At 43.7% G+C, this 16,411-nt stretch overlaps 1 protein-coding gene across 7 annotated transcripts in view; it reads right to left on the bottom strand.

Moving 5' to 3' along the window:
* Positions 1-16,411, bottom strand: part of PDZD2 (PDZ domain containing 2) — a 139,878-nt gene that overhangs the window by 58,313 nt on the left and 65,154 nt on the right. For 4 of the 7 annotated variants that reach the window (XM_032095501.1, XM_032095500.1, XM_032095499.1 and 1 more), the window contains exon 2: positions 10,158-10,560. In XM_032095501.1, coding sequence (XP_031951392.1) covers positions 10,158-10,560 — 403 coding nt within the window. Of the gene's footprint in view, positions 1-6,348; positions 6,549-10,157; positions 10,561-16,411 lie in introns of those variants that run through there. The other 3 variants (XM_032095504.1, XM_032095506.1, XM_032095505.1) reach the window with 2 other exon arrangements.

Here is a 16,411-nt window from a genome sequence, read left to right as displayed (position 1 = left end):
GGGGTGTCCAGCAGAACCCCCTTTCCCTCCCCATTAAGCTGCTGTGTTTTTTGTACAGAGCAGTATGGGATACTTCACAGCTGGCTAAAAATGCTGCTGATTTGAATGTGCATCTTATGGGAGTCCGTCACAGGAAAGTCTTAATAGTAAAGCTCTGTGCCAATTCCAAGGATTTATAAATGCATTTAAATTTTACTTAAAGCTGGTTTTGTTGAGTTATTGGAGACTCTCAGGTTCAACTACACAAAACTTAAATGCTTTAAAATATAAGAAAAGAAAAAAAAAAAGTAGTAATAAATGTGGGTTTTTTTGAAAATTTTTGAAGTACCATATTTTCAAGCTTTCCTTCATGAACAAAAAGCCTACAAGCTCACTTAGTCTTTAAATGAAAGCTAGGATTCTGGTGCATTCACTCCACTCCAGAGACTTGCAATACCCAAAGGAAACTCCAAGTGTAGTTAGATTTGGCATTTTGCAGGTATGATGTCACTGCCCTTGGAGCTTGCTTAATCCCTGCCCAGAGGATGAGTTTAAATGCTGACTGGTCTTCTTTGATCGGCTGCACGATTCCAGTTGCTGCTCAGTTGCTGTCAGTTCCATGTTTCTATTAAGAGCTGAATTTTCCCATCCTCTCAGAATAGTTCTCACAGCTTCACTTACAAATAACTCAGAATAACCTCCCCCCAGCTTTGTTCACCAGTGACACAAGAAATCTGCACATGTCACAGCTCTTGGTGCAAAAACACTTCAAGCACAAAGCACAGATGAGCTGATGCCAGTCCAGTCTCAAACTCCAGAAATCCTCATGAAGGATAGAGAGCGAGGCACTACCAGCTCCTACTGAAGCCAGGGACCAGGTGATATCCAGCCTTGGTTACTCCTTAGGAGACTAAACTATATCCCTTAACCAAAGACAGGTCACAAGCACTGTGTGCAGCACTTGAGAACAGGCTCACGACATAACATGGGATGAAGTATATGACGATCCAAAAAATATCATGCAGTTCACCTGAGATTTGGCCAGGATGGACTCTCAGAAAGACATGCTTGCTTTGAGAGTTTCAAAGGAATAAGAAGCAAAAATTAATTGTTAGTGACTTGAACAAACCTTGACTGCCCAGATCCACCCGACAGACTTTGCTTGTAATCCCAGGCAGCAGCAGCCCTGCCTACATGGATTCCTCCCAACAAAAGATTTCATGGACATGATGAACCAACATTTGTCAAAGTCAGTCTCAGAGAAGGAGATGAGATTGGGTCATCTCTTGAAATCCCTTCCAGACTTGCATTTCTTGACTTCCCTCACACAGCAAGCAGAAACACAAATAGTCAAGTCAGGCTGCAGCTGAACTAATGGCTAATTTCTGTTCTCTGCAGTTACATCACTCTTAGTGACTCAACTTTCCTCCCAACTTGGCTCTTTCAAAGCAGGCAGCCCTTTGGACCAGATTTTTCCACTTGAATCGGATCAACTTCAAAGTGCCTAGGTTACAAATAATTAAAATGTTTTAAAAGACATTATGAATATTCCGCTAGGATTAATTGCAAAGTGGGGGGCTCAGAGGGGAAGGGTCATCTTATGTAACAGACCACAAGTGAGAATAGAGAATACAACTGGCAGCTTCCAGTGGGTCCCCACAGGCCATTTTTCTCCACCGTGAAGCCATTGTGCATCAAGCAGCCTCTGCTGAGAGCAAGCGTACATCTGGAATAAACTAAAAGTGCTGCAGATCAGAAAGGGAGCGCACTGCCAGCACGACGTGGGGAAGCTTGCCTTCCGCCTGCTCCGAGTGCACACCATCAAACGCTCCATTTCATAAGCACATCATTAATAAAACAAAAAGGAACGTTTTTCCTCCGAGTGTCGAGGAAAATAAATAAATAAATGAGCAAAAGACATTGGAGCCATTCTTTCCCCCGCGTCTCCTTCACTAGCTAATTGCAGGGGATTTTAAAGGGGTTTGACTTATTTTGACTGTGCTGTGTTCAAGAAGCTGCAAATCTGTGTATACAAAGGCTTTGAAATCTTTAATAAAAGACAAGCTTGGCAGGAGCAAGGTGTAAACAAATGGAAAACAGAAATGCTGTAAGTAGTTAAAAAGCCAGACAGTAAAATGGAAAATGTAAAATAGTTGTCTATGAAAAAGCACTTTCTGTCACAGCAGCAAACCTGATGTAAATATGTAAAAATTTTAAAACAAAAACAGAGATAAGCCCTGATAAGAATATCAATAACCATGCAAGGTCTGTATGCACACACTGACTAACTGACCTGGACCTGAATGCAGCCCACGGGATGTCTCCCTCCCTCCACAATTCAACATGGATTTTTACCGTCTGTCCGCAGGGACCAGTTCCCACTTACAAATTTCACAGGGTTTCCCATTTGGAATAGCAGAAGCAAACAGTGAGATCTTCCTCACCAGCCACAAAGCTGCTCTGGAAATGCGACACTGAAGAGAAAGTTCCAAGTTCCATGCATTATAAAAATTTACTTCAATAAGCTTCACAGCAGCTGGCAACCAGCACGTTGATCACAAAGAGCTGAAAACCAGCACAAAATGCCCCAAACAGAAACGCATGACATTCAGACCTGCAGTGCAACAACCTTCTCTACATCAACAGGGAGAACATTGGGATGGCCATACCAGCACATACCACTGCCCAGCATCCTTCACTGATGTGGGATAAATTAAAAGCACTACTCCCAGCTCCCTGCCCCACCTTGGATCACATCACGCCTCCTCCCACTATCCCCATACCCCAGCAGGCAGGTGGGACAGACAGATGGTAGCTGGGGAATATATCTTGCACCATCACACACCAAGTGAGCAGCTTGAATATGTCAGTCTCAAGATACAGTCAAAAGCCATCACTCTTCACATAGCAGATATTAATGTGAATGACTCAGTACCAGAAAATCATGCCAAAATCTGATTTTTGCAGGTTCGTAACAAAGCAATTATTTAATTAGTGGATAATGAATGAATTTTTTGTCTGATCTTAGCCAGGTTATTTTTAAGGTTGGTCTGACAGCAGGACTCCTGCTTTCATCTACTACCCTGGGTTTTGTTTTCATTGTTGCACAAGCAAGCTAAACAACTCCATGATAAATCAAAAGCAGGGGAGGAAAAAAATCTTAAATTTCTTCATCAATAAATTATTCCAAGACAGGAGTTCTTTGTCCATCCTTGCTGCCTATGAAAGTTTCTTAACACTGAACCACTGAAGCCTTTGGCTTCTACATCTGGATGATGCAAGCCATACACTGTGTGTCTCCTACACTACTTGAAAGAGGGGGAAAATTCCCAAACCTAACAGGAATTACACAGCATTGACAATATGAACTCTCCATGTCCTCAAATTAGGAGCTAGGAGCACAGACACAACTGTGATTGTGTTCAAGTGTTGGTTCCTGATCTCACAAGTCCCCTTCTTTGGACAAACAGCCTCCAGACACTTGGCATCTTTTCACTGAAATATGAGTACTTTCCCTGTGAAAAGAGAAGTGTCTTAGGGGATGAAGCCTGGGGAACAGTAAGAAGCAAAACATACCCTCCCCCAAACACAAACACATCATTAAAACACACGAAACAGGCAGCAGAGCAGCGTGGATGAAAATTCCACAACTTAAAACAAGACGGTCGCCCAGGGATCCATCTCCTGAGACAGACTGCTTGTTGACATCATCTCCTTGGCAAGGACTTTAAACATTTTATCAGCCAGTGCAAGCACCTGAACTATACCATCACCCCTTACAAAAGTCTGCTGGAGTCATTTATCATCCTGAGCCATCACCATCTGGATTGCACCTCCCTGAGCTGTTCCACTCTTGCCATCAACTGAATCTTAACTGTGAGATCAGACAAAGGATCTTCTCCTCTGTCTCTGGCCCTGGGGGGTTTCTGCCTGGCAATTGCCCCTGAGGAGCTCAGGCTTTTAAAGGGTTACAGGTGTTTGCACTCCACTGAGTACCTGACCCAGTCTCATGCTCTTACTGGGCCATTGGGAATGGCTGGTTGGTTAGTCTGAAGTTTCAAAAAACACCCTTGCAGCCTGCAATAGGATTAAAGCCCAGCCTAGAGGAGGTCACCACACTCTGATGTCAGCCAAAGAGTGGTCTCTCATGGGGACTGGTATTACATCTGTCCACAACAGGAATCTTTTGGGTTTGCTAAATGCTTTCAGCACTCTGCCTCACAAATTAAGTGTATGTAGCTTTATAATTCCAACAAACACCTGAAACATTACAGCACTTAAGCAAACAGCATACTCTATTTTTAGGCACATCCACTTGGTTTCAACTATTGGCATTTAATGATTAAAACATAAAATGGTGTGAACTTACATTTCAGCTAAAGCTAGGCATTTGCATTTCAGTTGTGAGTTTGCTGTTTCTTTAACATAGTACACAAAATATTAAAAAAAAAAAACCCGAACATCCACTTTCTGTGTAGGTGGGAAATGCTTTCACAGTGGTGCTCTCACCTATGGTTTTTGATAGCTGAGTATGGTTGAGACCTCCTGCAATATAACCTCAAACATTCCTGTGCTGCCTTTGGGGACAGCTCATTCCCAAGAGTGAGGACCTCATTTCAAGGTGACACAGTAAAACCAACACACTGTAACTTATCCATTTCCAGACTATCTCTACATCCGAGCACCCTTGGAAAATTCAGAACAAAACAAGATAAAAGGACTGGTTGCTATTCAAAATTAAAATCTACAGCACCACAGCTGTAGCTATCACTTAATCACAGCAAAGGCAGGCAGAATCATAAGTCAGTTGAAAAAATCTGGCAGCAAGCAACTTAACCCCAGAAAATTGTGACAATTGTTGTTTTATGACGAGGTGGGATATAACTGGCAGCAAAAAATATTAACTGTAATTTCACTGCTAGTTACATCAAAGCACTTCCTAAAATCCCAAGCAAAAACAAGGCCAAGTTTTGTCAGTGCTGTACAGCTACAATTAAAAGACAGCCCTTGTCCCTCAGAGAGTTTACAACCCAAAACAGCAACAAAGAGGGAAGACAAGCTTATCACAGTGCACATTAAAACTTCAAGACAGTAGATAGCCTCAGGATCAATGTTAATGAAAGTTGGAAGAAAACACAACAGATAAAAAGATGTTAAGAACTGAATCAGATTCTGAGGAAGGCCTTTACATGACTAAAAGTATCTACATTAACACCTAAAACCAGTGTTACTTATGTCTAAATCATGCATCATAAGAATCCTATAAAAGCCTTGATGAAACAGTAATTACTGCTTAGGTTGCCAAAAAAAATTGACATAAAGCAACTTAGCTACAGTAGCTGTACTGGACTACCTTGCTCACAGTAAGTTTTTCATTTTGGTACAGCAAAAGGGTGAGAAATTTTTTTCCCCATCAATTTTAACAAAATAATAAAATGCTTAAAGCCATTGCATTATCTCAAGCCTCATGTTTTGATTCCTGTAATGTGCTATTAGCCTTCCTCTTCTGCTTGGCAAGATAAGGAACATTTTCCACTAACCAAAAGTCAAGGTAATGCTGGCATTTACCAACACTAATTGGCAAGAACTGCTATAGAAAGGCTGTCAGCCTTCCTTAACTGCGAAGTAAAATGCAATTCAAAACCATTCATCCCCACCCGAGATGAGCCACGTCAGTAAGAAAGCAATGATGGGCCTGAAGAATGAAGAGGGCTGCTGATAAAATGTACCATGCAGTTGGAGCAGTAAAAAAGGAAATTCTGGCTGGTTCTCTACATACACACAAGTCTGTGTGCACCTGTGTACAAGCGCACATGTCTGGAGGGGGCTGTGGTCCATGCAAACTGGGCTCAGTTGGGCTGTAAGAGCAAAGCTGGCTAGGCAGGCACACTGCTCTGGTGGCTGTGACCAGAGTAATGGGGTTAACAGCATGGAGCCAAGATCCTGAAGCACCGCCATAACCCAGACCTACCCAAAACCTCTAGAAGGCAAGGCATTGAAGTTCCCTTGCTATCCCCTTTCTCTCCTTTTGTTAATAGATGGCACACTGACTTTAAAAAAGCACAGACTTTAAAACCACACACAGTTTCCAGGGCCACCGGATGCTGATCTGTTTCCATCCTGGAAAGGCATCCCACCACAACCCCACCCCACAGTGCCGCCACCACCACCCACGACACCCTGAACTCCTCCTGTGCCATGTATCTCTGGCACTGGAGAAATACTGAAATGCACAGTCCCAGCCCCTCTTACCTGCCTCCATTAACTATTAAAGCACTTTCACTCAGCCCAATGTCCTGTAGACAGTTTCCACCAATCACTGATGAATTTGGATCTGGATTCCAAGCCCTTAAAAATTTGGATACTTACAAAGAAGTAAGAGGATTCAAGAGCATTCTGGGGGTGTCTTGGTTTTGCTCCTAACAGCTGGCTTTTTAAGGGCTTTCAGAGCATCCTGCTGGGGCAGGAAGAAGCCAAGGTGGCCGGTCTGTTCTGGTACAACTCATCTTTGTCCAAGCTCCCTCTGGCTTAATCAGTGAAAGCCTCTCATCATGTCAGCCAAACCTGGATCAGTTTAAGTCCCCTTTGACAACCAGACTCCCGCCCCTCATGTGCCTAATCTGGTCTTTGCATTCTGATCCCTGCCCATGCCAGCTGTATCTGGCCATCTCTGGGTACTCCTTAGGGGCTGAGCGGCTACAGAAGCAGTCTGCAGGTCTTCCAAAAACACCATGACAGAGAAACTGAGAACAAAACGGAGGGATTCTGTCCTACCAGTCAACACACTGAAACCACAGGACTGGTATACTGTGAGGAAACCTCACAGTTTCCTTTTCTTTATCATTTTTAATGGACTCCATCAGACCCTTCCCATATTACTCTTCCATCTGTGCCTGTATAATTACCAGCCTGCAAAACTACACCCTGTCTCAGGCCACTGAATAAAAGAAGTAAACTTTGATATCTGTATTTAAGCTCCCCAATCTTCCCAGGATGTGATGGATCATTACTCCAGCTCAGAGATTGCCTAATCTTAAATCACTGCCCTTGACTCCCACTGCTGCTAGCCTGGGTCCTCTCCAAGGTCAGGTCTGGTTTCCAGATCTTAGAGATCTTCCTGCCAGGCAGATACACAGCTTTGCTGCTTTGAATCCCCACATTTTTAAAAGGCATTTATGTTCATCCTAAAAATATTGCAGCATAACTTAACCACCTGTAAACATTAAATGCTGCCTGCTAATTGACAGGTACAATATTTACTGAGGGTTACATACCAGCAGACAGCCTAGCAGATTTGTTTATACATGGTGATAGCAATGCCAAGTGCAAGGAGAGAAGATCAAGATCTGAAAGATGAAAGCAAGCCTGAAGAAGGGGACTGGCACATGCACACAAACCAGTAACACAGGAATCTCCTGGCAGGTTCACTTGACAAACAGTATTCATCTCGCCTGTTTCACAATCCAGCATTGCTGTTGTGAGCAGGAGAGAAAATGGCAGAACAACCCCATGCTTGTGGGAGAAGCGCCCTGAAAGCAAAAGGCACTGAAATGACATGTGGATGCCTCAAAAGCACTCCCAGCACAACATGCCCTAGGCACTGGCCATGAGCTGGCCACTGGGATCAGCACAGCAGTGGCTGAAGACATGCAGATCAACCCAACCTCTTATCTCTTATTTTGGTCACAACAACTTCAAACTAACTTTCTACAGAGAGAAAAAAAAAGGTTATTTTCCTGGACTACACATTGCAGTTTCAGTAACGCTCCAATCTGCCTCCTGGGGTGGAAAAAGAGCAATGCAGAGGACCAACAAGGTCCTCCCACATCTGTGCAGGTCCCCAAGCGGCTTCTCAAAGCCTTTCCTCCCACCTGCAGCCAACCTCTTTGTCTGCCACAGGCTGCCTCTCCCCCTTGAAAGCAAATATAGTGCTCCCCAAGGGCACATGGCTGACAGCCCTGGATAGTCAATTAGTCAACATGTGGAGGAGATGGCAAGCATGGGGCAGGCAGTGGGGATGGAGCTGCTTTCCCCACGGAGAGGGTGCCCTGCCAATGCCCCCTGTCCCTGCTCAGGAGGAGATAACTCATCCTGCGGCTACAGGAGGTTTGGCTCACTCTTTGAAGCCTGGAAGGAGGCTGCAGCTTCTGACAGGACATCCTGGATGCCGTTTCCAAAAGGCTCCTGACACGACTGGATCTCCTATGCCTGAGTGCCAGGTCACGCTTTGAAAATGGAGCTGTAAGTGAGATCTGAGGCTCTCAAGTGTATTTACTCCTTGCTTTTCCTTTTTTTTTTTTAAAACAGGACACAAATAATTTTGAAAATTTTATTCACCATCCCAATTCAATACTTACTAAGAAACTGAAGTAAGCCACTCATTACTCTGATAGCAGCTACCCCACAGATGCTGTTAAGTGATGGGCTTCTCTAAGGACCCCTGGTCTTTAAAAAGCAAAGGATGAGCTAGGCATGTATTCAGGCTCCATCTATTCACATTTCTCCTCATTCAACTGTCAGGAAAATGTAATTAGTACTGACACAGACAGAGGTCATATTTCTAAGGAAAATATTAGGGGGGGAAGGAAATAAAAAAAAAAAGAAGCAATTTTACTAAACGACACTACACCACAACTGAAAAGATTATAGCTCTTGAATTTTTCCAGTGCCTCAGCTATGTTTTTACGTTTTACAAAGCCATCTTGTATGTGCTTTGCATTAAAAATGTATTTATTGCTCACATTGATATATATATGTATGTTCTGAATTTAACAATTTACTCCTCAGACCAAAATGATTCAAAACATCAAGGTAGCCCTAGAACAAGATGGCTCTGGATCAAAAATTTCTTTTTTTTTTTTACATATATATATTTTTGGCTTTCCACTTCAAAAAAAAATGTCTGATCAACTTCATTTATAACATGTGTTTAATTAGACATCTTCAGAACAGATTCAGCAAGTTTTTATATGGACCAGAGCTTTCAAAATACCCAATGATTCACTTATTTATTTTTAAGCTTTTAATGTTTTCTTTCAGAATGGCTACAGTTATGAGGCTTGCAAGAACACACACACAAACACCCTACCCTTTCTGTTGCACCATAAAATCCAACATGTCTCACTGATGTGAAGAGCAAGTTTTTGCAATTATGCTTCTTTAAAAACCAGAGCTTTTTTAAAATTGCTTTTAGCTCCTACGAAGTACTTTAAATTAAATTACTGTAACTTCACAACCACGATCACCACTACCCTGGAGTAGTGCTGAGGAGCACTCATTCAGAGGGCACATTTAATCCCCCGCTTTTCTCAACAGAATTTAGTGATGAGATGTCCACTCACAGTGCTTTGTCACCAGCTTTGAAGTCTTAAAACCAAAACCAGCTGCTGCAGCCAGCCCCAAGCCCAACAAAGTAGCCTTCATCTGTTTATACTATCAGTGCCTCTGGAAAGATTGGCAGACAGTGCTTCTGATGATAGATGCATACTGAAACCTGATCAAGGCTTGGGTTATTTTCCTCCATCCAGAAATGCTGCAATTCTAGACAAGCAACAAACCCCAAGATCTCCATTAGGACAAAGAGAGAAGCAATGAAAGCCCTGATCCCACTGTCATCCCAAGTATTAACAAATTGTCCATCTCATCAGCTCTGAGCAAAATCCACAATTACTTCCCTGTGGCTCCCAGACACTGGCCAAATAAGTTTTGTAACACAAACACATGCAACGTGGTCTGGTGCACCAAAAAGGGAAGCTTCAATCCCAATGTTAACGTGAACTGTAAGGTGACATCAAGTTCAGGCAGAGCTAAACATGAAGCCTCAAAGGACAAAATTACCATCTTCTACTGACACCGCCTGCTCCAGTGTTGTAGGGTCATGAGTTGCCTCAACAAAAAATCCTAAGGCCAACTCTGGCAGGTCAAGAGATTGAAGGACCTTCCCCTCCATCAGAGATGGAGTATGACAGAGGTTTCCAACAATTATTATTTAACTCCCCAATCCTCCTGCCCCGTTTTAAAACCCCATCCCACAGCTGCGTACCCTGACAGCTTGTTCTGTCACCTACAGGGTCAGCCCAAGGCCAGAGCATTGAAACAAGAGAATTGATTTGAGAAATCAACCTAATTTGCTTGCATACCTGCTGCTTCCTTCTCTAGAAGGAACAAAGCAAACATACCTGGGCAGCCTGGTCCCCAATGTCTGGCATGCCACCATCTGACAGCCGGCCCTGGTACGGTGCCCCGGTGCCCTGGTGCTGCTCTTCCCCGTTGCTTTCTGCTTCAGAGGTCTCCGGCTGAGCAACCTCCACCTCCATCGGGGTGCAGTGCCCGTTCCCGTGCTCTGAGCCCAGCTTCTCCTTGCTGTCCTTGCTGCCGGGTGTCCTAGTGATGACCCCGAACTTCCTGGTCCTTTTCCCATTTTGAGCAGCTCTTTCTCCGGGCTCGGGGCTGGGCTTGGCTTTGGGATCACAGCTGTTGCTGTTGTTGCCGTTGGAGGGGGGCAGAGGGGCTTTGCGCTTGATGCGGCGCAACATGATCAGGTAGACGAAGCCGCCATTCCAGCACTGCTCGGCCAGGTAACTGCAAGGAAAGGGATGCGTGAGGATCGCCAACCACTCACCCCGCAGTGCCCGCGTCCCACCCCGGCATCCCAGCACACTGCGCCCTGTGATGTTCATGCACTGTCTCAGCCAGCTGATTACCTGATGTAGGACAACTCGAGGCATTGGCAAATGCTCTCTTTCCTCAGTATTGGAAGAAAATACCAGGAATAAATAACAGCCCTACCAGCCACCCAGGCTGATCCCACCACAGCGTAACGTGACAGCTGGTAAATGCCACCAGTTCCCATGACCCTGACCTCCATACCTGCAGCACAGCAACATGGAAAGGTGGAATAAGGAAAGCAAAGCAGAGAATGTTTCCAGCAGAGCATTAAAATAAATATCTTCTAAAAAAAATTGAAAATCAGGCAGGCTTCATTTGTGCAGCAGCCCACAGAGCATCTGCATCTGAAATGAGCCTCCTTACTGAAACTAATCTTCTGTTTCAGAATATGTACATGCTTTGAAGGCCTCAGGGAAAACAAAAAATCAGCCACTAGGGTAAGCAGGTGATGCCTTTTCCTGGTCTTAAAATCAAGAGTCATACATGGTTAGAAGGGGAAAAGGGATTTTACCTTGGTATTTATTTTAAGGATCCTTAGGTGCACACGTCCAGGTCATGTGCATTGAAATGCACCCTGCCGAATGCCCACCCCAAAAGATCAGGTATGACATTATAGGTTTTTATTAATTAGCATATCTATTAAAGATTCTCTAATGAGAGGCTCAAGTGAGCCCCCCTCCCCAAGGAGCCTTCCCCTGGATGGTTCTATCTTGGTTTACAGAATGTGTTCTGGAGAGGACCTTGGGGTCTGGGGCACACTGATCCCTAGCTAAGAAGCTTCTAAAATGTTTAGTCTCTTAGCTTGACAAACAAGTCCAAGAATGCAGGGGAAAAGCACTAAGAATACAGAAGTTGTAAAAAAGGTATAACAGCGGTATAAAAGAAAAGGCAAAAAATCTTCATGGCATCACAGGCACAGCACCAACGGCCCCAGTACAGCAAAGCATGGCACTACAAGGCATCCCAACTTCTTTATAGGGACATGGAAATCAGGTGGGTTTCCTTCATAGCAAGCATATTCCAGTCAAAACAGGGGCCAAGTGATCTCAGCTGTGCAAGGAGCAGCCCCCAGGTTCTCCTACCAGAGCAACACATCAGCTCCGCTCCCGAAGTCTCTGGACATGCCTTGGAGCAATTAACATTTCTGCTTCAAACAAACCCTCTGTGACCTTACAGAAACTGCACCCACTGATGCAAAAGGGGAATCTAACTTCATGCCTCTCTTAGGAAAGGATATACCTCAACCCAAATTCTTGAAATATTTGGGTTCTGAGCCAAGGGTGTAACCAACTGAGAGTACAAACAAGCTGGAATTTGTACATAGCAGGTTTGTATGTGCCCTTTCACACTAATTTAGGCCCCAAAACTATATTGCCTTTCCCACTAGTGAAGGCAGCATGAATTTCCCAGAGCATCAAATAAGCCTCTGCTACAATGATCTCTTCACTAATATGGAGCAGCTGCTGAACCTACAGCTTTTAGTGGAGATGAGAAGCTAGGTGTGGAGTTGAACCATAGATCATGAGAGAAAATAGCACAGCACTTGCACTTGAGAGAGGAGGAACCACTCAGGAGTCTGCCACCAAGTTTTTTCCATCCCTGCTGCTTGTAGGCTAATTTTCCCTTTCCCTGTCTTGAAAGTTGTTTGGCCTTAAAATAAATCCTTCAAACTTAATCCTGCACAGAGGTGACTTAACGGCAAAACAGGAAAAGCAGCTGTGATAACCCCTGAAGCAAATGAGTGAGGAAAGCACTCTCAACTACTCAAAGTAATCCAGACCAGCCTGGCAGTGGCTGGAAGTAACATAATGGGTGTGTGTTTCTGATCAGGGACAAGAGCTGGTATTTTCACTCCACTTCTTCCCAAAGCTTCTATATCCCCCACAGACAACATCAGCATTCAAATCACTTATATTTAATTAGGAAGACTGATGTTCAAATGAATACCACAACTAAATAACCTTAACAGCAGCCCTGGAGCAACAGACGGGAAGGACAAGTATGCTTGCTGTGCCAAAGTTCCCAGTGAATATAAACTGAACTCCAACTCCCTGGACAGTCCTTTCAGTTTTCACCAGGCAATCCTTTTTTTCCTCCCCCTTCTCCAGACATAAAGAGTATTTAAATAAAGCCCTAAACCCATCTTTTTCCAAATGGCTGAAATCAGACAGCCAACAAGCCCCAGCGGTTGAGAAGTCTCTGCAGCAAAGGTCAGCTGTCTGGGTGGCCACAAGGTGACACTTGGCTCTGGGGACACACGAAGCTGGCAGGACCTGAAGTAACGGTTAGCCAAAAAAAAAAAAAAATCCTGAACTAAGATGGAAGTATTTTTGATTATAAAGTTAAAAGAAGAATTCTTTTAATCAACTGAAAAGGGGCAGTTCTGTTCCAGAAACAATATGGGCTGCCTGTTTTTCACATTTATCTTTCAACTCAAATTTCAAGGCAGCCAGTAAAGTTGATTAAAATTCATGACTTTTGCTTGCAGCAATACCACTGCACTCTGATCCATCACACATAAGCCTGATAGCACTGCTTCTCCTGGCACATGGAAGCAGGAAGGCAGCTCCTCTTCCCATAGTCGTGTGGCTTGCGTGGGTGCTGCCCACCCTGTCTTTACACAGTGTCAAGTCTGTCTGACTTGTCTCTGTGCAGGTGCATGTATATGGGGCTTTTTGAAACACCAATCTCTGAAAACCTGTATTTTTTAATGCCAGCAACCAAGTGCACGCATATCAACTACTTGATTTAGGAAGTAAGGGGAACAAGAGAGAACTTAGCGTATGTCCAAATAAAGTAATTCTAGAGAGGCAAAAATAATTTACTATTTCACCTCCGCTCACGGCACATTTATTCTGTTCATAAAGTGTAAAGCTGTAAGAAAAAGGGAGGGTTTTTTCCTATCCATTCTTCATACACAATCATCCCTCCAGTCTGAGCAGGGTTACAGCAAGTGGTTATAGGTGCAGCTGCACTGAAGTCAACAGAGCTGTGCTGATTTACTCCATATGTTGAGATGGCCTGCATGTTCCAGGCATGCAGCCTGTAGTAACTCATGGGTTTATGTCTTCTTGAGTACTTCTCAGCAGTTCAAAGAACATAGTAAGTTTCCATGAGAAAAAAATAAGTATTCTCTGGGTCAATGAGACATCTTTGCATGGCAGCAAGTCACTGCATACATCAGATCATGTCAGGTATTTCTGGACAGGCTAAGTCCTGCTGAGACCAGTGATGCAGTAAGTGGCATCATTTTCTCAAGAGTTTGTTTCAAACCAAACAGCAGGAAAACCAGCACTGATATAACATGAAACTCATACCACAAGACAGGAGCCAAGAGGAAGATAATATACTAAGAAATTGTGGTCCTTTTATTGTATTGCCCTCCCAAGACAGGGATGATGGCAACCAAGGAGCCTGAGCCACCTGTAATTTCTGCTAAGTATGTGCCACCTACTTAGCTGGCTTCCTTTTCTTCCTTTGCCATTTCTTTGCTGTTTAAGTAAAAAGCCAAAAAACACCAGGGAAGCACAGAAAGCTCTCAACATTTTGTGCAAAGAACAGGTAAGGTTGTATTAAATGAGTGAGAACCTTACGATTTTAAATTGTTTTTTATCAATCCAGGAGCATCCCATTCCAGAAAGGAGTAGTGGGATGGACTCAATAAAATGTAATTATGCAGTCTCTGGACAGCAGAAAACAGCAAAAAGACAGACAGGACCCCAAATCCCCCTTCTCAAGGGGTTTAATGTGTACAATGCAGACAAACTTTCTTTTTAGATTTGGTCCCTGTAGAGCACTCAAGAGAGATTTTAGCAATCAGTACACCAACAGTGTCTCAAGGCAGGGCAGGATCAGAGCTGATGAGCACATGCAGCAGCTCTCTGCACAGGTGTGGGGAATGAGCTGCAACCTCCCAGTTGTCACTCAGTTTGAACACAGACCTCAGCTTGGATGGAGAAGGTGTGTGAACAAAGAACATCCCTAATTCAGCTTTGATTGATCTAAATTTATTGAAAAATGAGACTCTCTGTTTCTCACTTTGGTTTGCAGGGGATGGAATAGGTTTTGCTGAAAGCCTTAGATCTCATACACCAGCTAAGAAACCTTGGACAGATACTCCAGCTGCCACCAAATCGCAACACATAACTAATTCTATTATCACTGATTTTAAGAATACAAGATATTTTACTAGCTGATCATACACCTATTAGTATCAGCTATCAAACCAAAACATTTTACCAGCAGAATACCCATTCACACTTTCTGTATTTTCCAGTTTTTGCAAGGTAGTGTCAAATCTCCCTGGCACAGCTGGGAGTCCCCTCAGAGACTGCAGCATCATTGCCACAAAGAGGATCTAAAAAAAAAATCACTGAAATACTGGCTTGGAAACATTTCCCACTAGCATGCTCAGAAGGAAGGACCACCCAGCTGCTTCTGCTGCTTTGATCTCACCCTGGCACCAGTGCTGGTAAAACCCCAACCCATCTAAAATGTAACCCTTAAGCAGTGGGGAGGACTTGATCTTCTCTGTAGTAGAGAAACCATGAAAATGTTAATAATCTTTAAAACCAGAAGAAAGCTGTTTTACACTTGAAACAGAGCTGGAAAGTTACCTCTTGCAAAGCTCAACCACAGGCTGGAAAATGCAACCTGTAGCTGGTATCAAGAGACATTTAATACCCTTTTTGTATCAGAGCAATAAAGACAGAGACACATGTTCACTTTCTTGGGAGACTATTTTGAGTTATTCAGCCAAATCCCATTTCTCCCCTACACAGCTGAGCTGACTGCTGTGATCACAAGAACTGATAAACTCACTGAGTTTATTCCAGCTTCCTTGGCACACACGTGAAGTGTCAGACTCGGAAGTAGCGTCTTGGACTAAGACAGTCATTTTTTCTTTATATATATATATATATTTGAGTGTGTGCATGTATAAATACAAAGATTTACTGACTTGACAAGAGCATGCTGTGACAAGCTCTCTGTCACATCCTATCTCACTTGAACAAATGCAGACAGCCACACTGAGCCATGGAAAAACCAAAGCAGATCCAGCAGCCATAAGAAAGCATCTGGATCCACTTTAGGGTTAGAAATATTGAAGTATGTTTATTTTACACTAATAATACTATTTAGCATTTCTCCAGAAACCTTCATCCTGATAGATCAGAAAGTGCTTTGGAAATGATACACACAGAGCATCACTGACATCTCACTAGCCAGCCCATTGTGCGGCTCACCAAGACACGGAGCAGAAACCTCAGTCGAGACGACCACTTTCAGAGCCCCTGCTTAGCCCTCCTGGGACCTATAATGGCCTTTGCAGGACAGGCAGACCACAAATTTTTATGCTCTTCTCAGAAGGACTTTGGCATGGTAAAATGTCTTGAAACTCAATCTTCTCTAGGCTGGAAAGACGAAGGGCAGTGCAGATCCTCACAGAACTGAAACCTCCAGCCCCAAGGGGGATTTTAGAAGCTAAACTTAACAAACCATTTCTCCATGACACCTGCAAATGAGCTAACCTGCTTTTCAGGTAAGGCAAATTAATGACTAACAGTGACTGATGGAAGGGCACAGGGATCCTGATGAAACCCTCACGTGCCTGCTGTCACTGTGCAAGAATACCCGTCCCACTGAGGACTGATTTTGGCAAGCACCAATGGAAGCTTTCCACAGATTGCCACGTCTTCAGCCAGGAGTCAAGCCTGCCTTAATGCCTGCAGGCAAAGGGAAACACCAACCTACAAAGTCCTGG

The sequence above is a fragment of the Corvus moneduloides genome, chromosome Z (genome assembly GCF_009650955.1).
Source record: "Corvus moneduloides isolate bCorMon1 chromosome Z, bCorMon1.pri, whole genome shotgun sequence".
Taxonomy (NCBI): domain Eukaryota; kingdom Metazoa; phylum Chordata; class Aves; order Passeriformes; family Corvidae; genus Corvus; species Corvus moneduloides.
The sequence above is the reverse complement of the archived record's forward strand: the minus strand, read 5'-3'. Positions and strand labels throughout refer to the sequence as shown.